The sequence below is a fragment of the Macrobrachium rosenbergii genome, chromosome 5 (genome assembly GCF_040412425.1).
Source record: "Macrobrachium rosenbergii isolate ZJJX-2024 chromosome 5, ASM4041242v1, whole genome shotgun sequence".
Taxonomy (NCBI): domain Eukaryota; kingdom Metazoa; phylum Arthropoda; class Malacostraca; order Decapoda; family Palaemonidae; genus Macrobrachium; species Macrobrachium rosenbergii.
In genome coordinates this window covers 9,636,869-9,660,582 of record NC_089745.1, presented here as the reverse complement: position 1 = coordinate 9,660,582, position 23,714 = coordinate 9,636,869, and the positions used below count along the sequence as shown (strand labels likewise).

General features: G+C 35.0%; 1 protein-coding gene across 11 annotated transcripts in view; it reads right to left on the bottom strand.

Annotated features, from left to right (window-relative positions):
- Positions 1-1,829: 1,829 nt before the first annotated feature.
- Positions 1,830-23,714, bottom strand: part of Eph (Eph receptor tyrosine kinase) — a 1,032,492-nt gene continuing 1,010,607 nt past the window's right edge. For 2 of the 11 annotated variants that reach the window (XM_067103458.1, XM_067103460.1), the window contains 12 exons: positions 22,867-22,973; positions 21,726-21,912; positions 21,380-21,491; positions 20,412-20,482; positions 20,025-20,117; positions 18,341-18,394; positions 14,412-14,635; positions 14,056-14,223; positions 13,731-13,940; positions 13,079-13,249; positions 12,421-12,587; positions 1,830-6,237 (listed from right to left, as the gene is read on the bottom strand). In XM_067103458.1, coding sequence (XP_066959559.1) covers positions 5,970-6,237; positions 12,421-12,587; positions 13,079-13,249; positions 13,731-13,940; positions 14,056-14,223; positions 14,412-14,635; positions 18,341-18,394; positions 20,025-20,117; positions 20,412-20,482; positions 21,380-21,491; positions 21,726-21,912; positions 22,867-22,973 — 1,832 coding nt within the window. In that variant the 3' untranslated portion in view covers positions 1,830-5,969. Of the gene's footprint in view, positions 6,238-8,535; positions 8,662-12,420; positions 12,588-13,078; positions 13,250-13,730; positions 13,941-14,055; positions 14,224-14,411; positions 14,636-18,340; positions 18,395-19,281; positions 19,306-20,024; positions 20,118-20,411; positions 20,483-21,379; positions 21,492-21,725; positions 21,913-22,866; positions 22,974-23,714 lie in introns of all 11 variants that reach the window. The other 9 variants (XM_067103467.1, XM_067103468.1, XM_067103469.1 and 6 more) reach the window with 8 other exon arrangements.

Genomic DNA, 23,714 nt, shown 5'->3' with positions numbered 1-23,714 from the left:
AATAAATGTTAGGGGAGGGAGGATAGCAAGATGGAAGAAAGATAATATGAAAGGAGGTACAGTAAAAGGAATGAAAGGGGTTGCGACTTGGCGCCGAAGGGACACTGCAAAGAGCCTTTAGTAATGCCTACAGTGCACCCCATTGAGGGGATAACTCAAGAAGATTTGAGCTTTCCGGTTCTTTGCAGATCTCGGAAGGAGGCAATAGTCCTACGTCCTTTACCACCATGGTCACGACCCATCAGCACCTGATAACTATCAGGTACTTACTCCAGGATTTATTATAGCTATAAAATTCTAACTTACTAAAGAACTAAATTCAGAACCTAATGTTTTTGAGTTTAGTGTTCTCGAGTTGAGCAGTCTTGAAGTCGTGGCTATTTATGTGGCACCTTCAAGGTCAACTTCCCAGTCATATAGGTAACAGGAAAATGTTGGCGTTCAAACCATCCAGCCTGACTCAACATGAAGAGATGGTTGGAAGGCAGGACTCTATACTAGTGTGGCCGAGCCTAACTCTTGGTAGAAAATTATTAATTCTGAAGATCCCAGTGCTCGGGTAGAGGGAACCATTCAGAGGGTAGCAAAAGTATCACTGAAAACCCAGAAAGCATGCTCTACTGCCTCCTTTCCCCTTCCCATCTACGAAGAGCAGATTGAGTCACAGCTACCAATTATTGTAGTAACAGATCGGAAACTGCTGAGTAACTCACGTTCATCTAACCTGGCCAGCTTGAAAGCGTCAATTAATTATTCTTTGTACAGCCAATCATTTTCAATATAAAACTTGGGGGAGATGCTGTTCTTGTCCAACAAATGCTTGGTAGCTACCAGAGTCCCAGAGAAGATATATCCAAAGGACACATAGGTGATGACTTGTAGGTAGAGACAGAAAATGGAAAAGGTAGTTTAGTGGTGCCAGACAGCCTCCTTTAAAACCTGTGGCACTGAAAAGTTTCCTTCTGAATGTCAGGGACAGGTCAATGCCCCTTATCTTGTCAGCTTTCATCTGGGGTGTACAGTATATGGTCTGTATCCATGACAGATGACACACATTCCTGTTTCACCATTTAACAAAGCGAGAACAAGACAGTGTTCTTGGAGACACCTTTCTTATACCTGGCTGTATTTACGAATAGATGATGGCACTTGGATTCGAGATGAAGTGGTCTTTGCAAGTAGCGATATGTAGCTCATACCAGATACAAGAGCCACTCACCTTGATCATTATCTACAGAGTTGAAGAAGGGAGGGGACCAAGAATCACTTGTATCTTTTTTTGAGATATGACGGTTGTATATCTTTGCCGTAAATTCTGATACAAAAGAAAATAAGAGTGAGTCCATTTACTCCAAGTATCACAGTGGAGGAGGGACAGTGTAATTCACTTACTCACTTCACTGATGTTATCGCCAACAAAAAGTCAATCTTTAACATCATGTTTCTGATGTTCTCCTCGTGCCATCCACACAAGCCAACAAAGTGTTTACATAGAAAAACTTCATACTAAAAAAATAGGAAGGGTGATTAGAATGCTTGTTCTCCAACATTATTTCACTGACCAACTGTAAATATGTGCACAGTTGCAGTAATATATTTTCAACTAAATTAATTTATAATGTTATAAAAGCTATGCTAAATAAAAATATAAAGTGATACATGAATATCTTGCATGTTGTCTGGAAACTTACCTTTTGTCTTACCTTGATTCTTTGGAGGTCCAGGTGATGTATGTTCATAAAGTTGGTAGTGTTTAATGCTAAATATTTCATAATAAGTAAATTTTTCCTTTCATTTTTTTGAGCCATGGATAAAATAAAACTTTACCATTCCCGTATTTCTGTCAAACTTTATTGTTTCTTGAACACAAAGAACTTGCACATACAACTGCTTTTTAAGGTTAGGAATGAACAGAATACAAATATGTCAGCAGAAAATGCCGCAGAGATGAGGGAAAAAAAGGCTCCAGGATTCTGATGTAACCTCTTTGAATCGCTATTGATCAGTTGAAATAAAATAATAAATCTCTGAAAAGTGTAAAGCCAAATGCGATACAGGAAGCTCCTGGGGCATGTATTTCTCAAAGAGACCAGTCAGAGCTATTCTCTGCCAAAGGACATAAAATACTTTTGATTTCTTTTGCTGGAGAGACCTTCCACATTATAACAATTGAACAATGTGACAAAACAGCTTTAAAGTTTTTAAAGATTTTTAGTCAGGGCATCAAATCAAGCAATAACTGGCCTCTATCTCCCCACGGCTGGAGGGAGGGATAATAGATATGACTAGGAAAAAGCTACAATTTACAGCTGTTGCACTGGCAGTCTCTACGATTCATGTCAAACACTTCAGTTTGAGCAGAGTCATAGGGCATTCACCTAATGCAAATAGAATCACTGTTACAATATGAAGCTTACATAAATCATAATTAAAATTTATTTGAAATAATTACTCACATTGGCAAATTTGTCACGGTAACTGACTTAAAATTGGTGTGATCTCAAATAATACCAAATTATAATGAGTATAACAAAATAATCATCAAGTTCATATTTAAAATCATGAGTATTAGCAAAGAAGCTTAACATTCTTCTTGTTGCAACTATGTTCATCATACATACAAATAAAATAAAAAGTACGGGACACATTTACAATATTGAAAAAAGAACCGTGGTACTGTATAAGAAAATGCCTGCAGAATTGTATATATATATATATATTATATATACAAAAGAAAATAAAAAAAAAGAGGGTTCATTCACTGGATCTTAGGGGGCAGGGCCAGGGATAAATGTTAAGAGTAACTTTGGAATTTAATCACTAAAATTTATTTAAGCCTAAACCCCCAAAGTTCCCTCACTTCACAGACACTGATGCACACATTGGCACCACCATTTCTTCAGCAAACTAAAAACAAATCACATTCCATGTTCGAACAATTAAAGAGTTCAAAATTGGAGATCTTGTACCTTACCAACTAAAAATATAAAATATTTGACTATTTTACAAACTTTATACAACATTATAGTACACAACATATGCTCTTCTAGCAATGCATCAGCTCAATAAATAAAAATTATATAAAACAATTACACTATGCTGTCCTCCGTGCTCAAGGCATTACAGATTTCTGTGTGACTTTCACGAGTAAACTAAAGAGAAAGACAGAACTTCAAAACCTCCCTTTTTATCGTTAAAATATCAGTGAATGAAATAAATTTTGATTTTGCCTTCTCAACAGTTTACACCAAGGTTGCGAAGAGTATGTTTGTGTATAGAACTGTCTTGCTGTATATAATTATATACAGCATCTTTGTTTTCCCAAGATTTGGGAAGATAATGGAGAATATGCCGCAGATTATGAGTTATGGTAATAGAAGACATATAAAGTAATTGCAAGACTACATCAGTAAGAAAATAAGACACACGTCTCTTGAGGTTTGTCAGGAAATTCGCCACAAAGCAAAACAACAGCTGTGATAGCATTTGGACTTAAGAAGGGGAAGGCTTGAGCTGTCAACATTGATCTAACGTTGATTTGATCAACCAAACCTTACCATTACTGGAAAATAATGCCATAATCACCCAATATGGAAAAAACTAAAAACTTTGCTCCGAGCACTGAATCTAGCAATATCAGCAAAAACTGTCAACAGCTCACTAAATATTCTCACTCTCTCGGCCCCCATATACACAGCCTTCCTCCAGAAAGACCTAATGCTCCCACTACGCTGCCCTGGACGATTGCTTGATTCTCGGAACTGTCGATGAGGCAGTGAAAGTGGTCGCCCTGAGGCTTCATCAGAACGTAAAAATTCCCTGTAACCAAAGGACTCAAAGCAAACGACTACAAATACTGTTCACAAAATATGCAGCAACTCAACTGCAAATAGAAGACCACTTTTTGGAAGCTACTAAAAATGATTGGCTAAAATCTTTATGCAAGCTGAATTACATCTTAATAGGAACAATTCTAGTGGCAAACACCCTGACAAGGAACCATAACTGAGAGGGTTTGGAATGTGAAGACCAGTGGCCCACTCTGGCAAAATGGGTGTGGACCACTTTGCCACATCATCTCCCTCCCCTTTCCAAAATACAAGAATCCAAAATTATCACACACGGAACTTCCCTAGGAATACTCGCTCCTTCCTTCCTCCTTCATCATCATCTTTGGGACTTAAATTCTAAGCTTTTTCCTATTATTATGAAGTATGACGTATGAAAATACCTACCTACACAGTCAAGGATGTTTTTGATTGTTACTCACTGCTTTGTAGTAACAAGACAGGAAGTTTACATATCTCTCATTTGTTGTATTGCTTGGTGCTTTTGTAGAAACTTCTAAATACTAAATAATACCTACGAAAAATTTTGATTATCTAGTCATCACACATGTTCCCAAAACACAGGCTTTTTGCTAACACCATCACACAAGATATACACAAACATGCAATTGATATTTACTACACAAATTATGTGGAGGTTTAAAATGATAAAATTAATGGTAAATAAGTCTGCAGCTACATCAAAGGAATCATTAATCTTGTGGCTAAATAAGACTACTTTTACAGCAACTTGGAATATTGTACTGTGTAACCCATAATAAGTAATGGTGTGATATAGCCAAAGTTACAAGTACTGTTAAATAAATTATAACCTGTGCAAAAAGGAGTAGTACAGTGCAGGACACCATGGGATGACTGGACAGACACTGAAAAGGTATTATAATCAAGTCAGACTTGCTTTGTTAGCCAATGATTGGGTATTCATCTCTATTTACTCCTTCATATATGTAATCACACAGTGACCTCAAGATGATCACTGAATACTACATGAGTGTATGAGTAAATAGTTTTCTCTATATACCTACAATGATAATTTTAAATTTTTATATTCTATAACAGTAACACCCAGCCATTTACCAGCACTGCGCCATCTGACTCGAGCAACAACAAGGCTTTGTGACTACAACAGCTGGGTCCTGCGGGAGGGAGGGAGGGAGGAAAGGGAGTGGGGAATGGCCGGATGTTTATATGAAGGGTAAGTGATATGTGCGTCAGGAGGGAGGTTCTCTCTTCTCTTGGCCGTTTCCTGGTCTACAGTCTTTCCAGTTCCTTTATGGCTGGCAAACTCTTCAGTCTTGAAGTTATTTGACTTTTATCTTTTGCAAAGAACTTTTCTATGTTCATCTAAAAGTAATTTCCAGTCTGTGTGCATGAGCAACTTTAACACACACACACATGACACTGCAGTTCACCAAAAATAGGCAAAACTCAATCTCTCAGTGGAAAGTGAGACGCTGGCAGAAGCTTAAAATGGGGAAACAGTCTCCAAGAGTTTCATCAAAGGGTTTTAGAAAGGACAACACCAATACTAGACTTTGGCAGAATAAGGTCTGGCAGCAAATGGAATATCAACAATTACACTAAGGGGTCAAACCTCAGGAGTGGTGTACAATGCGTGGACGTGACAAGAAAGCTCACCAACTCTCTTTCTCTATACAGAGTTGATCACAGCTGTTTATTCCATCTACAGACCACACACATGCGTACCACAGTTTTGTCTCCAACACATCATTGGCCATGAAAATATCACAAGAATGGGAGGGGTTAGGGTCACTTTCCAAGGAAAACAGTCACTGTCTGTTCAGAGGCGTGCTTCCCCTACATTTACTTTGCATTCTAGGATTAAGGGTAAATTTGAGCTATTAAAAAAAAAATTACTTTGAAGATGGATAATTTTCAAATTGTTCATTTAAGTAACATAAAAATGCACTCTAACCCATATCCTGAACACAATTTTTGTCTTTCCCTCAATCATTATCACATTTTCACGTAGACGATGGAATTCAGGCCCAAACTGATGTGCCAGTGGACATCACATGCATTCTGGACCTGGCATTTAGCCCACCTGACTACTAAACCCTAGCAAAGTGCCAACTGTTGGCATCGGCTAGAGTAGTGGCACTATACTAGGAAGCCCTCAGACATGTTGACGGCCAGCTGTGTGCGCATGGTGTGTATACTCTGGAGAATTTTCTTCTGATGACCAACTAACGTTATTCCCAGCTGATTCAAGTCATGCTGAGTTAGACGAGCCACAGCTTCAAGATCAGCAAGCCCTGCCCGCTGGAAGTTTTCTACATAACGGCTCATCTTGAGTGAAGCTAACCAATCTTCTACCGAGGTTAGCTGGGTCATGTCTACTGAATCCAAGCCCAATGCTGTTGTACACCTGTCAAATAAAAATGTTTGAATTTGTATCAGTATTTATGTCTAATAAATAAACCCAAAGCTTAAGTTTAGAACTGTAAAACTCATGTCAATTTAATGGTGGCACTGGAAAATTGGGAGGACTAATAAACACTTACATAATGTAGTTGCAGAAGAATTCAAGCATTAAAAGATAGGGAAATTAAGAGCAAATTGAGCATTTCGAAGTTTTACTTTAAATGTTGGGGTAGGGTTTGCAATTTTTTTCCCTACTACCTGATACAAGCTCAATTTAAGAAATTTCACTTATCCAGTGAAATTAGTTTACTGTTTAGTTTCCTCACCAATGGACAACGCAAGACAGCCATTTCCTAAGCTAAATGGGGACTCACATTTCCTACATCATATGAAATACATCCAACATTTTGTGCAGATGGGGACAAGAGGGTAGCGTTCAAAATAAATGTAAATATCTCTCTCTTAAAATAAAACTGAGTCCTAGAAAATAAGACACACTCACATGATAAACTAATGTGAATTAAATGAAAGCAAATGAGTTCTAAATGCCTTCATGAACAGAAATCAAATTAACTTGAGATATTTTCCACAGAAATACTGTGAACAAAAATACCTGTACTACTGGAATGACAGGATGCAACAGTATAAGCAAATACAGTTGGAAATCTACAATTCCTAATGCATAGAAAATGAAAATATTCAAAGACAAAAGCAACGGGTACTGTGTGAGAGAGCTTGTGTAAGTAGTAACGGAATAGCAAAAGACTGGAAAAAATACATGCTTTGCAGACTTAATCCAATAGTAAAATCAAGAACTGGATGATTATGCAAACTGGTGCAATATGATAAACGGTATAAAAATATACTAAACATGATACAAGAGACTGTATAGTAAAGAAATTTCAATTACCTTTCAAAAGAACAAGCACTTCCAGAAATAGAAAATTGTCAGGGTAAAGCCATTTGCATGCCTGCTTGGAATTGTTACCCTTAAGTACATAATTTGCAAAAGGAATGGAAATAACGCATTACAAGAAGGTAAAGGCATAATGTTTCAATGCTACAGTGCTGCAAAATATAAGAAAATGAACATGAAATTCATACTGCACAAAAAGTTGCAAATATTTCGCCCTGCAGAGCTATAATGATAAGAAATGAGTGTGCATAATGTTCATATGGTATTTTATTTTTGAAAAGAGATCAAAATGGCTCTCTCCCACTCTGTATCGCCTGTAAAAGGATTTTAACTATTTAACAGTCTAATAAAGTAAGTGGGTGACTAATACATTTTAATATCCAACTGACTTATAAGTTACATGGAAAGCAATACAGTACTATATATATTACAATAAAAATTTTCAGTAATGAATCAAGGGAAGAACCTGTGTCTTGGGGAATCTGTGGAGTAGAAATGGGGAATTATAATTAAGGAACAATATATCCACTCCATTTTCAGCTCCTTTTTCTTGTGGACACACTAAGTTCTCACTTTCTCGAGATAACACATGCCAAAAGAGGTGGTCTTGTACTGTGCAACGCTGCAGCTCATGTGGTTAAGAAATTTGCATTTGATAGTACTTGGGAAGGGGTGGGGGGGAATTGTCAGTACCTGTATTTCCAAAGTATAAAGAGCATAAGTTAAGGATAATTTATTTTAAAGATAAATGACAATATCAAGGAGCACACAAAAAAATGTTAGGCTCCTAATTACTCTTACACAATTTAGAATTATTGCAAGTATTAAAAAAATTTACATACATGTACACTAAATAAATTACTGTACTGAGAAAGTTCTTTATAACAATCTAAGAAAAATAAAAATACTGTGTCTACAAGGCGTAACATACTTTGGATAACAATTGCATGGGGTAAGAGATTAACCACTTAACTGTACTATTCTTACACTTGACCCAAATGGACCAATATTTATAATTTATCAGTAGTGAATAAAGGCAACAATCTTGGTTGCTCTAACTGCCACACCTACAAAGCACTGCATCACTTGGTAGTATTCAGCATTTAACATATGAATACAGTAGTCAGTCACACTACATCAAACCATGCCTAGGCAATTCTGAAAGGCATATAGAAAACTAAGGCTAAAATACAATGGTCATCATGCACTAAGAAAAGTGACAACAGCATTAACATACATTCAGCTTGGAAACTAATTACATAAAAGTGTGTTTTATTCTGCTCCACAAAAGCAGTACTTTTTACAGACTGCCCCCAGGGGGCAGTAGTCTCCACTGAACTGGCTCTGATGATGTCTTTTTCGACATCTTCAAAAAATAATGATTACCTTAAACCTTCACCAGGTGACAGGCATGCCAGACATGATGGCGTTACTTAGGCTGCCTGGTTAAAGTTGACCCACTGGGGTCGGATGAGGACGGGTGCATAGTAGGGATTTTGGGGAGCCGGCCGCCTGGGGAGAGACCATAGGACACCACCATCAGCCACACTACCACACCAGGCAAGAAGGTAAAGCACCACCGAAAGTAAAAGCAATCGAAAGAGAGGAGGACTGGGTGGGGAAATCACGGGGCAAAAATATTGGAAGAAAATAAAAAAGGCAGGAAGCAGAAATAGGTGTAGAAAAAACTATAAAATTTGACTAGTGTAAGTACACTTAGGTGTCTTATCTTAAAATATTAGCAGAGCTGTTGAAGAATTGGTGCATAAAGCCACTTGTTAAAAATCACCTCTTTTAGTGCAAATAAAAAAATGCATGTCACTGAAATCACAGTACGTACAAGAGTCATGGTAGTGTTTGGAATTAGAAGTTAGTGCACAAAAAAAAAAAAGCTTTTAAGACATCATTTTCTTATTAGTGTGCATTGTTATACCAAGAAAGATCAATCACAGGAAACAACAATTATATCTTGAAGAAAAATGAAACTGGATGATAGTAAAATGTACAAGTGTACATTTAAACATCACAATAAACAATACAGCCTTGGCAACATTCTTTGCAGCAATAACACATACTCTTAAAGAATTCTTAAAATGTTTTCAACATTAAAATTGTTATCATGAATGTTCTTGCTTAGAACAAAGATAAGTAAAAAAATAAAGTATGAAAAGCACATTAATATAAAACCAACAAAAAAATTTATAAAAAAAAATAAGAGCACTGTCCATGTATTAGATGTAATGCAATATGAAGACATGGCATACCAAAGAAAGCTGTACAAAGATGTTTGAAAAAGTACAATGATGAAAGCTAAGAACGATTAAATTAAACCTAGTGTTTAATATTTTTTTAAGCCGAAGCAAAGCCTATGCTATGAATGTCAAATTATTAATGCAAATTAAGTAGCACATGTGAAGGGAAAATCCATAATCATATCGGATACACAAAGATAAAAAGGTAAGATCAACAAAGCTGCTAATAAGGCCAGAAAAGTTTGAAAAGAAAGATCTGGAATAGTAACGAGAGCACGAATTTTATACATAATCAACACAAGCTTTCTTTAGGCCTGCAAAAGCCTTAGTGATTAAGGTCTAACAACCCAACAGGTAAAACAAGAAAGGACTAAGATCTGGGATCCTCTACTGTTTCACTGTAAAAGAAGGCCTAGTATTTTCTTGCTGGTTGATGCACAAGAAAAGCAAAGTAAGACGTAGCTTTTCAGAAAAGTGGAAGGTTGAAAACTGGTGAAAATATAAATAAACTGGCACAGTCATAACCATATCATGTTTGGTAATGCCTGTAAAATATTATTGCAAAAAAGTGCTATAAAAATGAACAAAATAACAATGTCCAGTTACATAGTTTAGCCTTTTCAGAAATGGAAAACTTCAGTAACCACAACATTTAATCTAAAAGAAAACTAAAATCACGAAATTTAATCTAAACGCAAAACTAAAAATAAAATAATTAATCAAAGAATCTTAATGGTGTACTTAATGTACTGGTAAAACTTGACTACATTAAAAAAGTTATGCACTTAAACTGTTAGGTACATATTTACCGAAAGAAAATCCCAACCCCATTTTAGTACCAACATAGAGGCTTCTCATAGAGGCAATTAAAAAGAAAATGGCATGCAAAAGTGTAAAAAAACAAGATTCGGTTACCCGTGGCAATCAACAATCATACGTGAATTTTAATTATCTGCACGTTTAAAAATAAGTTCCAAAGAATGCTGAACAATTCCTTTGGATCCTTGTCTAAAAACATTAAAGATGGAAGGCTCCACCATAAAACAGCATCATTTTTGACATTTATGACCTTGCAAACATGGATCGCAAAGGACTCAACAAGAGAACTCAAGGACATCATTTAAAAGATAGAATGGTACATACAATTACAAGAGCCGTATTACTCTGCTTCACGTCCACAGTGAAAGCAGCGATAGCCAAAAGGTCTTAGAGTTAAGTAAACTTGAAGTACCATATATAGTATCTAATTACACAAAGTTCTATTGACACCAAATTCTAAACATCTTTTGTACCTGTACAGTACGCCATTTTCATACCTTGTCGTTACAAAGTCAGCAAGAAGAAAAAAAATAGGCTGTACACACAATGTTCATAAAAATATACCATATACAAATACTGCCAGCCCTATATGATACATATAGTTTCCATCTAAAAAGTTAAAAAGGTTTAATCATATGATGGGGGAGCCACAACAGAAGGCAACATAAACATCATCTACAGTTTAAGCACTGTATCCTTGGCGGCTACTCTCACAGAGCTACAGTATTACTAACTATAGCAAATGCATTTCTTTAATGGCCAAAATACAATCAAAGCCCAAAAGGTGTTCATAACCATCTAAGAAATTTTGGACAGGCGAGTGTCTTAGGGCAAAAATTCCAAGCCCGTACCAGTGGTTGCTGATACTTGAATCTGAAAATTCCCTTGTAGGGAAAAGACACTGTAATTCAACTACATTATATAAATGAAAATAAGTAATACATTCAACTGGCATTTTCATATGAAATCAAGGTCAGGGAAATTTAGCATCTTTCTACAGTTTCAACATCTGGTCTCCACGTTCAGGAATCAACAAGACTACGAGAAAACCGCATCTTCCAAATACTGAATACAGAAAAGTAAGTAAAATGTAGCAAAGTTAAGATAGAACTTTACTGTACCAATTTTGTACCACCACCACTAACAATTATGAGTAAAGTAGAAGGAGAAGATTCTGATAGCAAATCTAATGACAGTTGTAATTCTATGTTTAACCAATACACAACAGCCACTACAGCAGACTTACAAACAGCTGCCAGCAATTCTTTGCCACAGCCCGCCAGTAAATTTACATAACTTATGCCATGCTTTCAGCAAGTGGCAAGCAGTAAGGCATTGTAGCAATATGCAAACAGCTTTGTATTATAGGGTAAAGACTGGTTCATGTGTTGCTTGAAGGTGAATTAGTTAAATGAACTATGCTTCTGACCTGTTTTGTCAAGATATCTGAATGTTTATGTATTTTAAGTTTCTTTGTGCAGTTACTGTACTTGATTCACTAACTTTGACGGTACTATAATTTTTAATTTTCATTTACCAACTTACTTTTGGAAATGCTGACCTGGCATAGTTAAACAGACTACTGAGCCAAAAAAAAACTTAATTCTCATTCTCATGGGTCAATTTAACTGATATGAACTTGCAATGTTGGTATTCTAAACTTAGAGCTATTATTGTATGCCTGAACAGGAAAACCTGCCAAAATATAATGTCTCTTCAACAAAACACTTCTTAGCTTGAAATGTGCATGCACCAATGTCTTGAGACATATTACTGTAGTGTATTTTGTCAAATTTCGTTATTAATTATAAACAATTTTGTACATATGATGTTTGTGACAAAAATATTAAATTTTACAATGGTCAGAAAAGTTTTCCACTATCACAATTTCAAATTTACAAATATTACTTCTTATGATCTATTTTATGCCAAAAACACTATGAACCAATCTACTACCCAATGGAGCATATTATGTAAAAAGACAATTTAAAATCAAAATAAATCTAGATCAGGGATCTACTGGATATGCAAATCATATTCTATCCATAATTAAACATCCTAGCACTGAAATTAATTCAAACAATTTATAATAAAAACTAAGTGACTGTGCACAAGTAGAACCCTGATGAGGTCAGAGTGGCTAATATTCGTTAAAGTAACATACTGTACTGTACAACCATGGGAAATTGGTATACTTTACCTGTTCTGGGCTACTTTGTTGAGTGCCTCAGGAGTGCGGATCAGTCTATCCAAAGTCCGCACAATTGCAGCAAAATTAGGACGATGATTCCGCTCTTTTTGCCAGCAATCCAACATTAGTTGATATATGGCCTCAGGACATTCCATTGGAGCTGGCAAACGATAACCCTGGAACAAAATAAATAACTTAGTATTTAACCAAAACAATACAGATTCAGGTTTCAAAAACATGTTACAACTTCAGCATATGAATTACTATTAGCAGCAAAGAAGGAAACAATACACTGTAGGTATCATCTGTCTCAATATGTTTCATTTTTTTTCTCTTTAATGTGGCCTACTAATCAGATTTTATTTGGATAACAGCTTTCAATAGCATCTATGAATTTTTGTGAAAAACAATTTGACTGAATTTGCTATAGTTCTTTGCATTTCTTTTCCAAGTATGGTACACTCCTTGAAATCTTGATTTTTCATAATTTCATACAACCTTGGTTTGTAAATATTTTAAACACAATAAAAAATATTCTGTACTTTTTTACTAACTAAATTATATTAGCATACAGCACATGGATTTATGTGAGACTGGAACTAATCTATTCTGGTGGTAATAACCAATAAATTTGTGACAAGTGAAGCAATAAATGAATCCATTTTACCTTTTCAATACTTTTTATAACATCTTGATTGCTCCAGTTCCAATACGGTCTTTCACCGTAACTCATTACTTCCCACATAACAATCCCTAGACTCCAAACATCAGATGCGCTTGTGAATTTACGGAACGCGATGGCTTCTGGGGCAGTCCATCGCACTGGTATCTTTCCTCCCTAAAAAAAAATTAAGGAGTAAATTTTTGCTAACAATACTATACTATAGCATCCTAATGCTAAGATAAAATACCTTTAGGATGATGTAATAATCAGATCAAAATACTGACCAAATCAATTTGAGTGACCCAGTTAAGTTTTTTAATTTAGTATATTTACAATACCAGAAACAAAAAATAGTTTTTCTTTAAGTCTACAAACTGGCATCTAAGCAGCAACAATAATTAAACTATATAATGGTAATAATCTTCCTATATTAAAAATCAATACAAAAATCTACTGTACTTTATAATCAGTCTAAATTGTACAGTGTATTATAATAATTAACATTTAATGCATGGCACCTTCCTGTAAAAATTAAATTCTGAACTGCAAATTATCTCATAAAATGTGTAAATTACTGCTGTAGTCTGAAGCAAGACTAGTAACTCTAGCTGGTGGATATAACTCCTAAATTTCCTGTTTAACCTTAATTTCTTACCCTAGTTGTATAAGCTCCTTCAGTGTGACTTTCAATTTCTCTTGATAATCCAAAATCTGCAATCTTGCAAATAAGCTGTGCATTCACCAACACATTACGGGCTGCAAGATCCCGATGGACATAGTTCATCTCACTCAAGTACTGCATCCCTGAGGCAATACACCGCAACATGCCAACAAGCTGGAGAACCTGGAACTTGCCATCGTTGACCTGTAACAGTCAATGAATATTAATAAGTGAAATGATGATCCAACAAAACAAAGTTAAAATTCATACAAAATAAAAAAATAAATTATAAACACATACACTGTAAAATGAGCCTTACCCGAAGGAACTGATCAAGAGATCCATTTTCCATGTACTCTGTGATAATCATTACAGGATTACTTTTTGTTACAACACCTTGTAGGAAGATTACATTTGGATGTTCAAACTGGCCCATAATGGAGGCTTCTGTGAGAAAATCAACTCGAGCCTTCTCGGGTGATCCAGGCTGAAATTCAAGAATATTAATCTTTAGTTCATTTACATTTCAAAAATTCTCGCATCCTTTCGAGTGTACATAGTCCAAGAGGAATTAATGAATCCAACACTTTTTAAAATTACACAGTTTGGATTTCCTCAAATTATATCAACATTATCCAACACTAGAGAAAGTTATTTTTCAAGTAAAATTCTTACCTTGAGGGTTTTGATAGCTACAGTCATCTCTGGTCGGCTGGGCAACTGCAAGCTGCCTTTACAAACATCACCAAATTCACCACCGCCAATGATTGCTTCAATTGTGATATAAGAAGCATCTATTTCTCTTGCAAATTCTCTTATAGCTTGGTTTGGGTCCTCGTAAGTATGGGGGTCAATGTAAGTTCTGTGGTGCCCAACTTGAGTGAAAAGAGGAGTTGTCACTGGAAGTGGCAAGAGCAAAAATCAATAAAATGTGATAGTATGTTCTACTATTGCACCATAAACTAAATAGATGTTAGAATTAATTCACAAACTAAATAGATGTTAGAATTAATTCACAAACACTGATAATGGTTTTTAGAATGAATAAATACTACGTATCAAAAATAATAATTGCAACCATTCTGAAGACATTATCAAAAAGGAAACAACATAAAAAAAATACAAAAATAAAACTACTTATTTGCCAATTACTGAATAATTAACAATCTCAAAGCATATAGAAATAAAATTTCAATGATCATTTTTCTCATAGATGAATCAAGATGAACGTGCAAACTTTCAACTAAATTCATTACTCATTATATGGGTAAAACTCTTATCTGACCAATAGCAAGAATACTGAAAGAGAAGAAAACTGAATTAAATTCTCATCTATGAGGATAATGATTAGCTACACAGTATCAATATAAATTTCATCATAGCATACATGAACAATCACCAATAAACATTTTTTAACAGTACTGTACTCAAAAGGAGTGAGGGAGAAAAAATATGCAGGATTTTTTCATGATTTTGTACAAAACACCATTTTATTCTTATAAAACCCTCCAGTTCATTTCTAAACCCTGCCTTATCCTAAAACAAAATTCTACTTAATTTGACAAACACAAAACATTATTTGATCAGTTTAAAACAGTGCTGAAAATCCTAAAACAAAAAATGGAAAACTCTCAACTTGAAAAAAATTCTGAAGTCATTGCAAAATGACATTTTCAGTACTTTACAATTCAGAGAGAAGGATCAATGAAGTGTATGAATGGAGATCTGGTTCTGGAATGAAAACTAATGAATCTAAGGGACACAGCAACTGTACAGTATACTGTACTGTAATGTTCACATTTCTGAGAACAGGAGTACAGCATTTGGTAAGTAAGAAATACTAAGCTAATTGTAGAGTCAAAAAATTTGTTTTCATTCTTCGTGAAGTCAATAATACATCTGCAAAACAAAAACAAGATAAAGAAAAAAATCAGTTTTCTAAGATACATTTTGAAAGGGTATAAAATTATTACACTTTATGGGAGTTTTCTGATCATAACTGCAGTTGCATTGGATAACTTTGTTTTTTTTGGGGGGTCAGAATAATGATCCTTAAAGATTCATCAGACTGATTCAATTTGTAAGTGAAACAGACTGAACTGGTGCACATGACCAAATCAACTGCTCTGTTTAGTTGTACTACAGTATATGTCCATGTAGAGGAAACTCGATGGGAAAAAAAAGGAAACCCTGAGAGGTTATAGAGAATCAAATATTTCTACAATTAATTCAACTTGAAATATAAAATACTTGTATATCAGTTTACAAACCTCCAAGGATAACCAAATAATTTTCAGTCACTACACTTAAACAGGATGTACAGTAATCCCAAAGTTATCGATGTGAAGTTTCATAATACGTAAAGCCTTTACAACATCTAAATGATGATGATATTCACCTCATGCATAATACTTTATAACAAAATATTTCAGTGCACATATGGGCAGCAAATATAAGTGTGTACAAGAACTGAGAATAACAGTATGGGTAAATGGACTGGCTCAAATCATAAAAAAAAAATAAAAATTATATGCACTGAAAACAGGAATTACTGTGCACCTCTTCATAGGCATCTATATTTAATTGAGTTCCATACCACATTAATAGCACTGTATTTCTCACATACCACTATACAACATCGGTTAAGATGTTTACGTGTTCTCTCATATTTTTCCCTGTACTTGATAACACTTACGGCGTACTCACTTTTTGACAGGTCTTGCAAACAGTTTTTGTAATCATATGCAATGCAGTCTATCATGGCTAAATTGCATTCAATGATTCAGTTGAATATACAGCATGACAATACATATCAACTATAAAGTAAGTAGATATTATATCTCTCACTGCCCTGATAAGTACAGTACTGTAATAGTGATTTACCCTGCTGTTCCACTGAGAAAAAAATAATATCACCATCACCCTACTAAGTACACTCACACATTCAAATGCTATTTATTAATCTATTAGTAGATATTGTGTGAAGCATATACCATACAATGTTCCCAATATGGCATACACTCTACTTCCACCGACCATATCATATGCCACACTCCTAAATTTTATTTAACTAAAACAAAAGGCCACATTCCCTATGCATATCAAGAGAAGCCAAATGTTTCTAGACACGTATTTCTAAATTTGCAGGAATTAGTATAGGATCCGAGAACAATTGCAATACTCGGGTAGTTAGAACGTCTTGCAATACAGAGAAATATTTGCTATTGTACTTAGACTATTTACCCTGTATTACCCAGTAAAATATGTATAATGAATTATAGAATAACTGTATGCTGTAGATAATTACTGAAGCTCCAATTCATCTTCTTAATACAGTACTGCATTATACAAAAAAATATACAGTATAGCGCTTTGTGTACTATACCCAAAACTAATGAAAATAACAAACATTGTGGGAGGTTTGTAATATGACAGTGTTAACTACTTAATACATGGTCAACTTGAAGTAACATAATGTTTCCAAGTTTTGTATGTTAAGACCTGTTGCTATCTTCATTTTGAATTCATTCTTGCAGTGAACTGCAAGTGGTCATGAGGTGATCAGGAGCACTCAAACATACTTGCCCTTTTATATGCAAAAGTTCAACTTAGGAAGGAATGCAGATATATACAAAAATTATGTAAGTTATGTTTTTTGCTCAATCATAATAAATTGGAAAGAAATTAAACAAAGAAAAGAAATTAATGCACTGGCACTGTGAGAAATACGGCAACACAGAAGAACATTGTCTCTCCTTGTTACAACCGCTTTGTAAGTACAGTACTTCAAAATGAGGACTTTATCCTGTACCTTTAAATTACACTTATGGATACAGAAATCCTACAATGACTATTGCCCAGATTTGTTTCTTCCTTTTAATGAGGTAATTAGGAGCAATCTTTCACAAATTTTCTTGCATTTTATGGCCAAGTGGTTAAACACTGAATGAACTTATTGGTGCCAGATGTGCAAAACTTAAACTGGGCTATCCATATAAAAACTATATTTATTTCTGACATTAAAAATGTAATAAAAATATAAAGCAGACTGTTGTGGATGTATTTCTTGCTGAAAAGCTGAAAGAGGAAATCAAAATATAGTCTGAACATCAAAAGGGTTTGATGGTCCCCATCAAAAGACGTTAAAAAAGATTTTGTGTTAGCATTAGTAAAGCCAAGCTTCAAAATATGAAGATTATTTGGATACAAACGACTACTGCTTCTACATCTAGGCCTACAATAAATTGATAAATTGTTAAAAAGGAAGTTAGTTCAGGAATAGGATGGGAATAGCAGGATAAAAATAGTAGGGATTGAGGTCTGGTCTGCTGGGAAACAAAGCATACTGGGTACGGCCTTAGGGAGAGAAGTTGAACACAATATTGCAAATTAAATAAGAAAAATACCAATTGGAATGAAAACATCAAAATGTCAAAAGTAATAAAACAAGTCATCCACTCTTCCAAGTTACTGAAGAATTTACTGTCTCCTTTTTAATCCTTTTCGTTTTTCTTTGTTTCTTTGGTAATGAAATTTTTTCTATTTTCTCTAATCTCTCCATTTTGCCACATGTTAGTAGGACATATCAGGGAACTAATACTTACTACTTCCTGTGGTGTGGGTTTGGACTATAGGTGGGTTTTCCAATACACCGTGCACTGTAATAGACGGGTAAAAATAAGGGAGTTAAACATAAATTACCAACTAGGGTGGCTAGTATCTGGAACGACGACAAACAATTGGACGAACTTACACTAAATGGGTGCCTGATCATCTATTTTACATACATGCCTCATGGGATCGGGAACCTGGCTCTTATTTAAGAGTAGTGTACTTCATTAAAGTACTGGTTTTCTCTAGTATTGCAGCTTACAAAATGTCTATGAAAGAGTAATTAGAAAGAGGAGAATCGAAAGATCTTTGCTTGCTGAAGCATCTAGTACAGCACTATGAGGATATATATTTGCTTTTCTATCAAGACCAATGTTGGAGGAGTGTTAAGTTCATAAAAGACAATTCACCCTAATCAATTTCAAAGCAAATTACTGGTACTGTATAATGGTTTATTTACAAAATAAAATTTCTATATAGTTATCAGTTGAAACTAGTCATAACCCCTACCAAATTAAGACTATTGCTAATCATACACCAAGCACATACTGCAATATAGAAGCATCAGACATGGAATTGGAAGAAAATAATGCTAACAAAAACAAAATGTAACAATAAGGATAATAATGTAAATAAAAAGTATTTCAGCAAAATGCTGCAGCAAAGTTTTTCCAGCAAAGGACTGATGTGAAGCCAAAGAGCAATAAACAAGTATTAAGCAAAGAAACACAAAGCTCAAATAGTCAGCCAGGAATCCATCTACGAGGACTAAGCAAGAAGTACTTTCATAGTCAAGACTAAGCTACTACGTATTAACATCCAAAGCTGATCTCCCTAATGGAGATCATTTTCATTGCAGGAGGTGGCAAAGGAAAAGGAAGAGGAGGAGGAGGATGCTACTGGTATGCACAGAAGGGCCAGGCATAAGACTTACACTTACTGAAGGTGACAATCAGTCCTGGGAGGGTGATTGCAGGAGGGAGGGAAAGTGGGCCAATCAGAGTTTTAGATTTTTCGTCACAGCCAAAGGATAATTCACAAACAGCATCTTTTTGCTTTTGAAACCATATTACTCTAAACTTTACACTAGTAAAACATACTATTAGCTTCCAGCAGCACATAAATTTTTTATATAAAAAAAAAAAAAACACACACAGGTTTCAAATGCACAAGAGCAAATCTTTTTTCTCCCACACTGGGAGGCCAAAGAATGATCAAAACCCATATCTACATGGAATAGATAGGGACCATGGCATACATTTCTCTTTTACTGACTACTCAAAACACATGACAGTTACAAATAACTGCTCCTTTGTGTACTACTGTACAGGAAGAGTGGAGATACAATTGGAAATCATTTTCACAAACTCATTATGCAGGGATGAAAGGGTGTTGTGGTTTACAAGTGTGCAAGACTGGAATATGATCAGGCTAAATATGTCAGGCAAACTGTCTTAGCTTTCAAATTTATGCAAGGAAAGGTGTAGGCAAGATGTTTTAAGGGCTCCTGCAATACAAGAGGCAACTCCTCCAATCAATCAAACTGTACAACTGAAAATAAAAGTTACAATAAGGGTGTAGCTTCTAACATGCGAACAAGCGCATGGGTTGGAAGGCTGAGCATAGAGATAGATGGGGGGGAAATAGGAGCAGGAGCCTGGTGGGTGCTACACGTACTGTACACAGGAGATGTGTTTAGGGTCCACGGGGTGAGATTCCCAGTTCTAAAGCAGGCAGGGTGTAACGCAGGATGGCACAAGTTGGTGGTCTCTGTTAGGTTAAGTTGGTCTTTGATTTCTAGAGAAACATTTGTACTTGGATAGTAAAAAAATAATAAAAGAAAAGGCTTGTAGTTGATAATAAAAATGTCAAACCAAAACTAATCCTGCAGTTGTAAATGATAATAACAAATATAAAAATAACTTTATACCTCTCTCCCATACTTATTATCATATATACTTAAATTAAGGTGAAGTGCTATAACTAAGTAAAATTAAATGAATAATCATCATCAATTAATGTTATCAAACGTTATCATGTCTCATGACAGCATGTTTTCCTTACCTTCACCATTGCGGTACTCCAGGGTGTCGCAGTCTGATGGTTGCTTCTTATTGCATTCATCGGTGCCTCTGCTGAAACACGGAAACAAATCAAGCTTAGTTTTCAAGGGAATCCCGCCACCATGAAGACAGCATGCCGAGGAAACCAAAAGATATCATGCAGTAAAAACTTGAAAGTGAACAGTGTGACTCTTCTTTGCTACTGACTTAAAGAATACCCATGCTTATGTAACTGTCTAGGAAAAATACAAAATAGAATATCTGAAAAGTACACCACTACGCTCACTTTGAAGGCTAAAGGTAACATTAATCTACAATATATTCTTGACAAATTTTAATGAAAATGATAGTCTCAGCTCTTTGAATTGTAGCAATCAATACAATACTGCCAACCTCTGGTATTCTGGGATCATTACATACAGTATGCTTCAGAGAATAACAAAAAAGACTCTTGAAAAAGTTTTTTAATTTCTTACATGTAACAATTGATCATCCACAAAATGGAAGCATGATCTTATTTTATGTATCAAGAGTTCTTTTTTGTACAGTAATTTAGAGAATTACAATTATCTGCTGAAACATAAAATACTGACATTTCTTCTTTCATGAATAAAGCCAATAGACATTATCTCATAATTAAAAGTAAGTTAACCAATACTAATTACCTGGAGTTGGCTGTAGTGTATATAGAGCTATCTATACTTGTAAATGGCTAAAGACTTAACATTTTATAAAGATCTGTTTCCTGACTGAACTGAATGTATTCAATTTTCAAAACAAAACTTCAAGAAAACTAAAATAACGGTAATTTACTGTAACTAAACTAACCTGTTACTAGAGAGATACTTTAAAAGGCATGCAAAGTTTAATGGCCTAAAACAAATGTAATACCATAAACAACGAATTTTAAATATCTTACAAAGCAAGAAGAAAAGACAAGGTGCTCTAACAAGTAACTTTATTCATTACCTTCTCAGGAATAACAGGGTCATTATGACAATGACTGCAATAACGACAAATGCTCCAACAGTTGCTCCAACAATAATGCGAACTTGAGTGTTGTCCTCGTTGCCCACGTATGCTGAAAATAGGTAATGTTCAGTGGATGGTTAACACTTAAGTAATCCAACAAAATAACACGTGGAAATTAAAGGATGAAAATTTCCAACCATTATTTTATTAATAATGAATAAGATTCTGGAAAAGCTTCTGCAGGAGTTGTGACAAGCTTTTAGTGGAACTTTGTAAAAAAAAATATAAAACAACAATTGTGAAAAAATTTAAACACTATGTGTACTCCATTTTCAATTCTTACCTGTCCCCAAAAGTTTAGCAGTTTTCTTGTATATTGGTTGGGAGTAATCACCCCATCCATGTGTTGTCTTTGCACGAACTTGAAAACCATAATCTGTTCTCTGGCGTAACGATCCAATGGATGACTCTTCCTTTTTTGTAAGGACACTAGATGAATTGCTCTCCATTCCTTTGACATAATACCGCACCTGCAAAGTTGAAATATTATAAATCTTCAGTAACCAATCTGCTACTGCTCACATGTATTTGACAAGCAGAGGACTTTGGTTATAAATTAATTTAACAAAACCGCTGCCCTTATCTGGGCCATTTGTTCTTAAATGAAAGGGGGAAAACTGGATATAAGTAAAGGTAAAGAAGGGCACACTACGTGATATCCATCTGCATGGCATCTTTCTATGCTGCATATTGATATGTAGGTTTTTTCCTTGATTGTCTCTAAGTAGAAATCCTGACTGGAATTTCAAGTTTCTAAAGAGAATGGGATAACTGTAAGTAAAGGCAAAATTTCTGTATCTTTGTATATGTCTATGTGTAAATTACAATGATGACTAACAATATGAAACCAGTACAAAAAAGGAGTCAGAAAAACAAATGGGAAGCAATATCTAGACAATGGCAAATAGAAATATCCCATTAACAGAGAGAATAAAGACTTATGATTCTTACATATGGTCTGCACTACTTTTTGCAATGAAAACATGGGAGCTGACAAAAGAAAATAGAATGGTGAGGCTCATGGCCAGAGAGCAGTGGGAGGCTAACATTATGAAAGAGGAAGAGGCAGACAGAGGTAATGTTAAACAATGAAAAACAAACGTAGGTCTTACAGATTGAGATTGCTTTGACATGTGATGAGAAAGGATGAGGAACTGTTAGAGAAGCAGCAGATATGAAAGTAGCAGGACAAAGATCTGTACCAGGGCCCAGGAAATCATGGGAAAAGGGGATAGATGAAGGCCTACGCCTCATGGGAGTTCAGGCAGAAACTTTATGTGACCGAGAGAACTCACTGCAGACCTGAACCAATAAAGGGATGATGATAACTCCTTTTAATAACAGGATTTTATACATATTCATAAAATGCTTCAAATACAATAGATCTGCTTCTTGAAATAGTACAGGAATTTAAATCTGCTTACCTCATACATCTCAATTTCAGACAGGGGATCTGAAGGGGCATCCCATGCCAGTGAAATCTCAGTGCTCTTTACACTTGTTACATGGACATTGCTCACCATGGAGGGCACTGTTGGGGAAAAATGCATGTTAAAAACGTTCCAACCAAAAGATAGTTTGTTTATGTATGAAAATTGCACAAAATAAAATTTGCTGATGTATGTACATTTATCTCACTAGGTAGGAACAAATACAACAAAAGATATGCTTCAAAATACCAACACCATATTAAACATGACATGCAACACATAAAATATAACAAAATAGTGACACAACCACATGCATCTCCTGAAAAAGAAAAAGGAAACCCCAAAAAAGTGTGCTTAGACAGCAGTAATAATATCTACTTTTGCTGCTAAGCCAAATTAAGCATAATTTTCAATTATGTTGTAAAGTATGCATTTATAAGCAGCAAATGAACAGTAAACTACAAAGCCTTAAGCCTACAGACTCTTATAATTGAATTTTTACAACAGAGTATAATGCACCTAAAAAAACAGTTCACGATAATTTAAAACTTGCTCTTAACCACAACAATCAAGAACTTAAAGCTGTTAATAATTCTCCAGATGAACTTTTAAATATGAAATCAAGATCAACCTATTTTACCAGTTTACAAACTCTTGAACTAATACTTAAGATTTGATTTAGCTATTCATTCACAAAAGGCATTTAAAACTATCCTCTTTTCAAAGCTTAACAGCAACTCCTGTATGAGAAATTAATGAAAGTCATGTAAAGACATCCAATTTACAAACTCAAACATCTGACACATATAAATGAAGTGTGTGCATACAACTCTGTCCGCTGT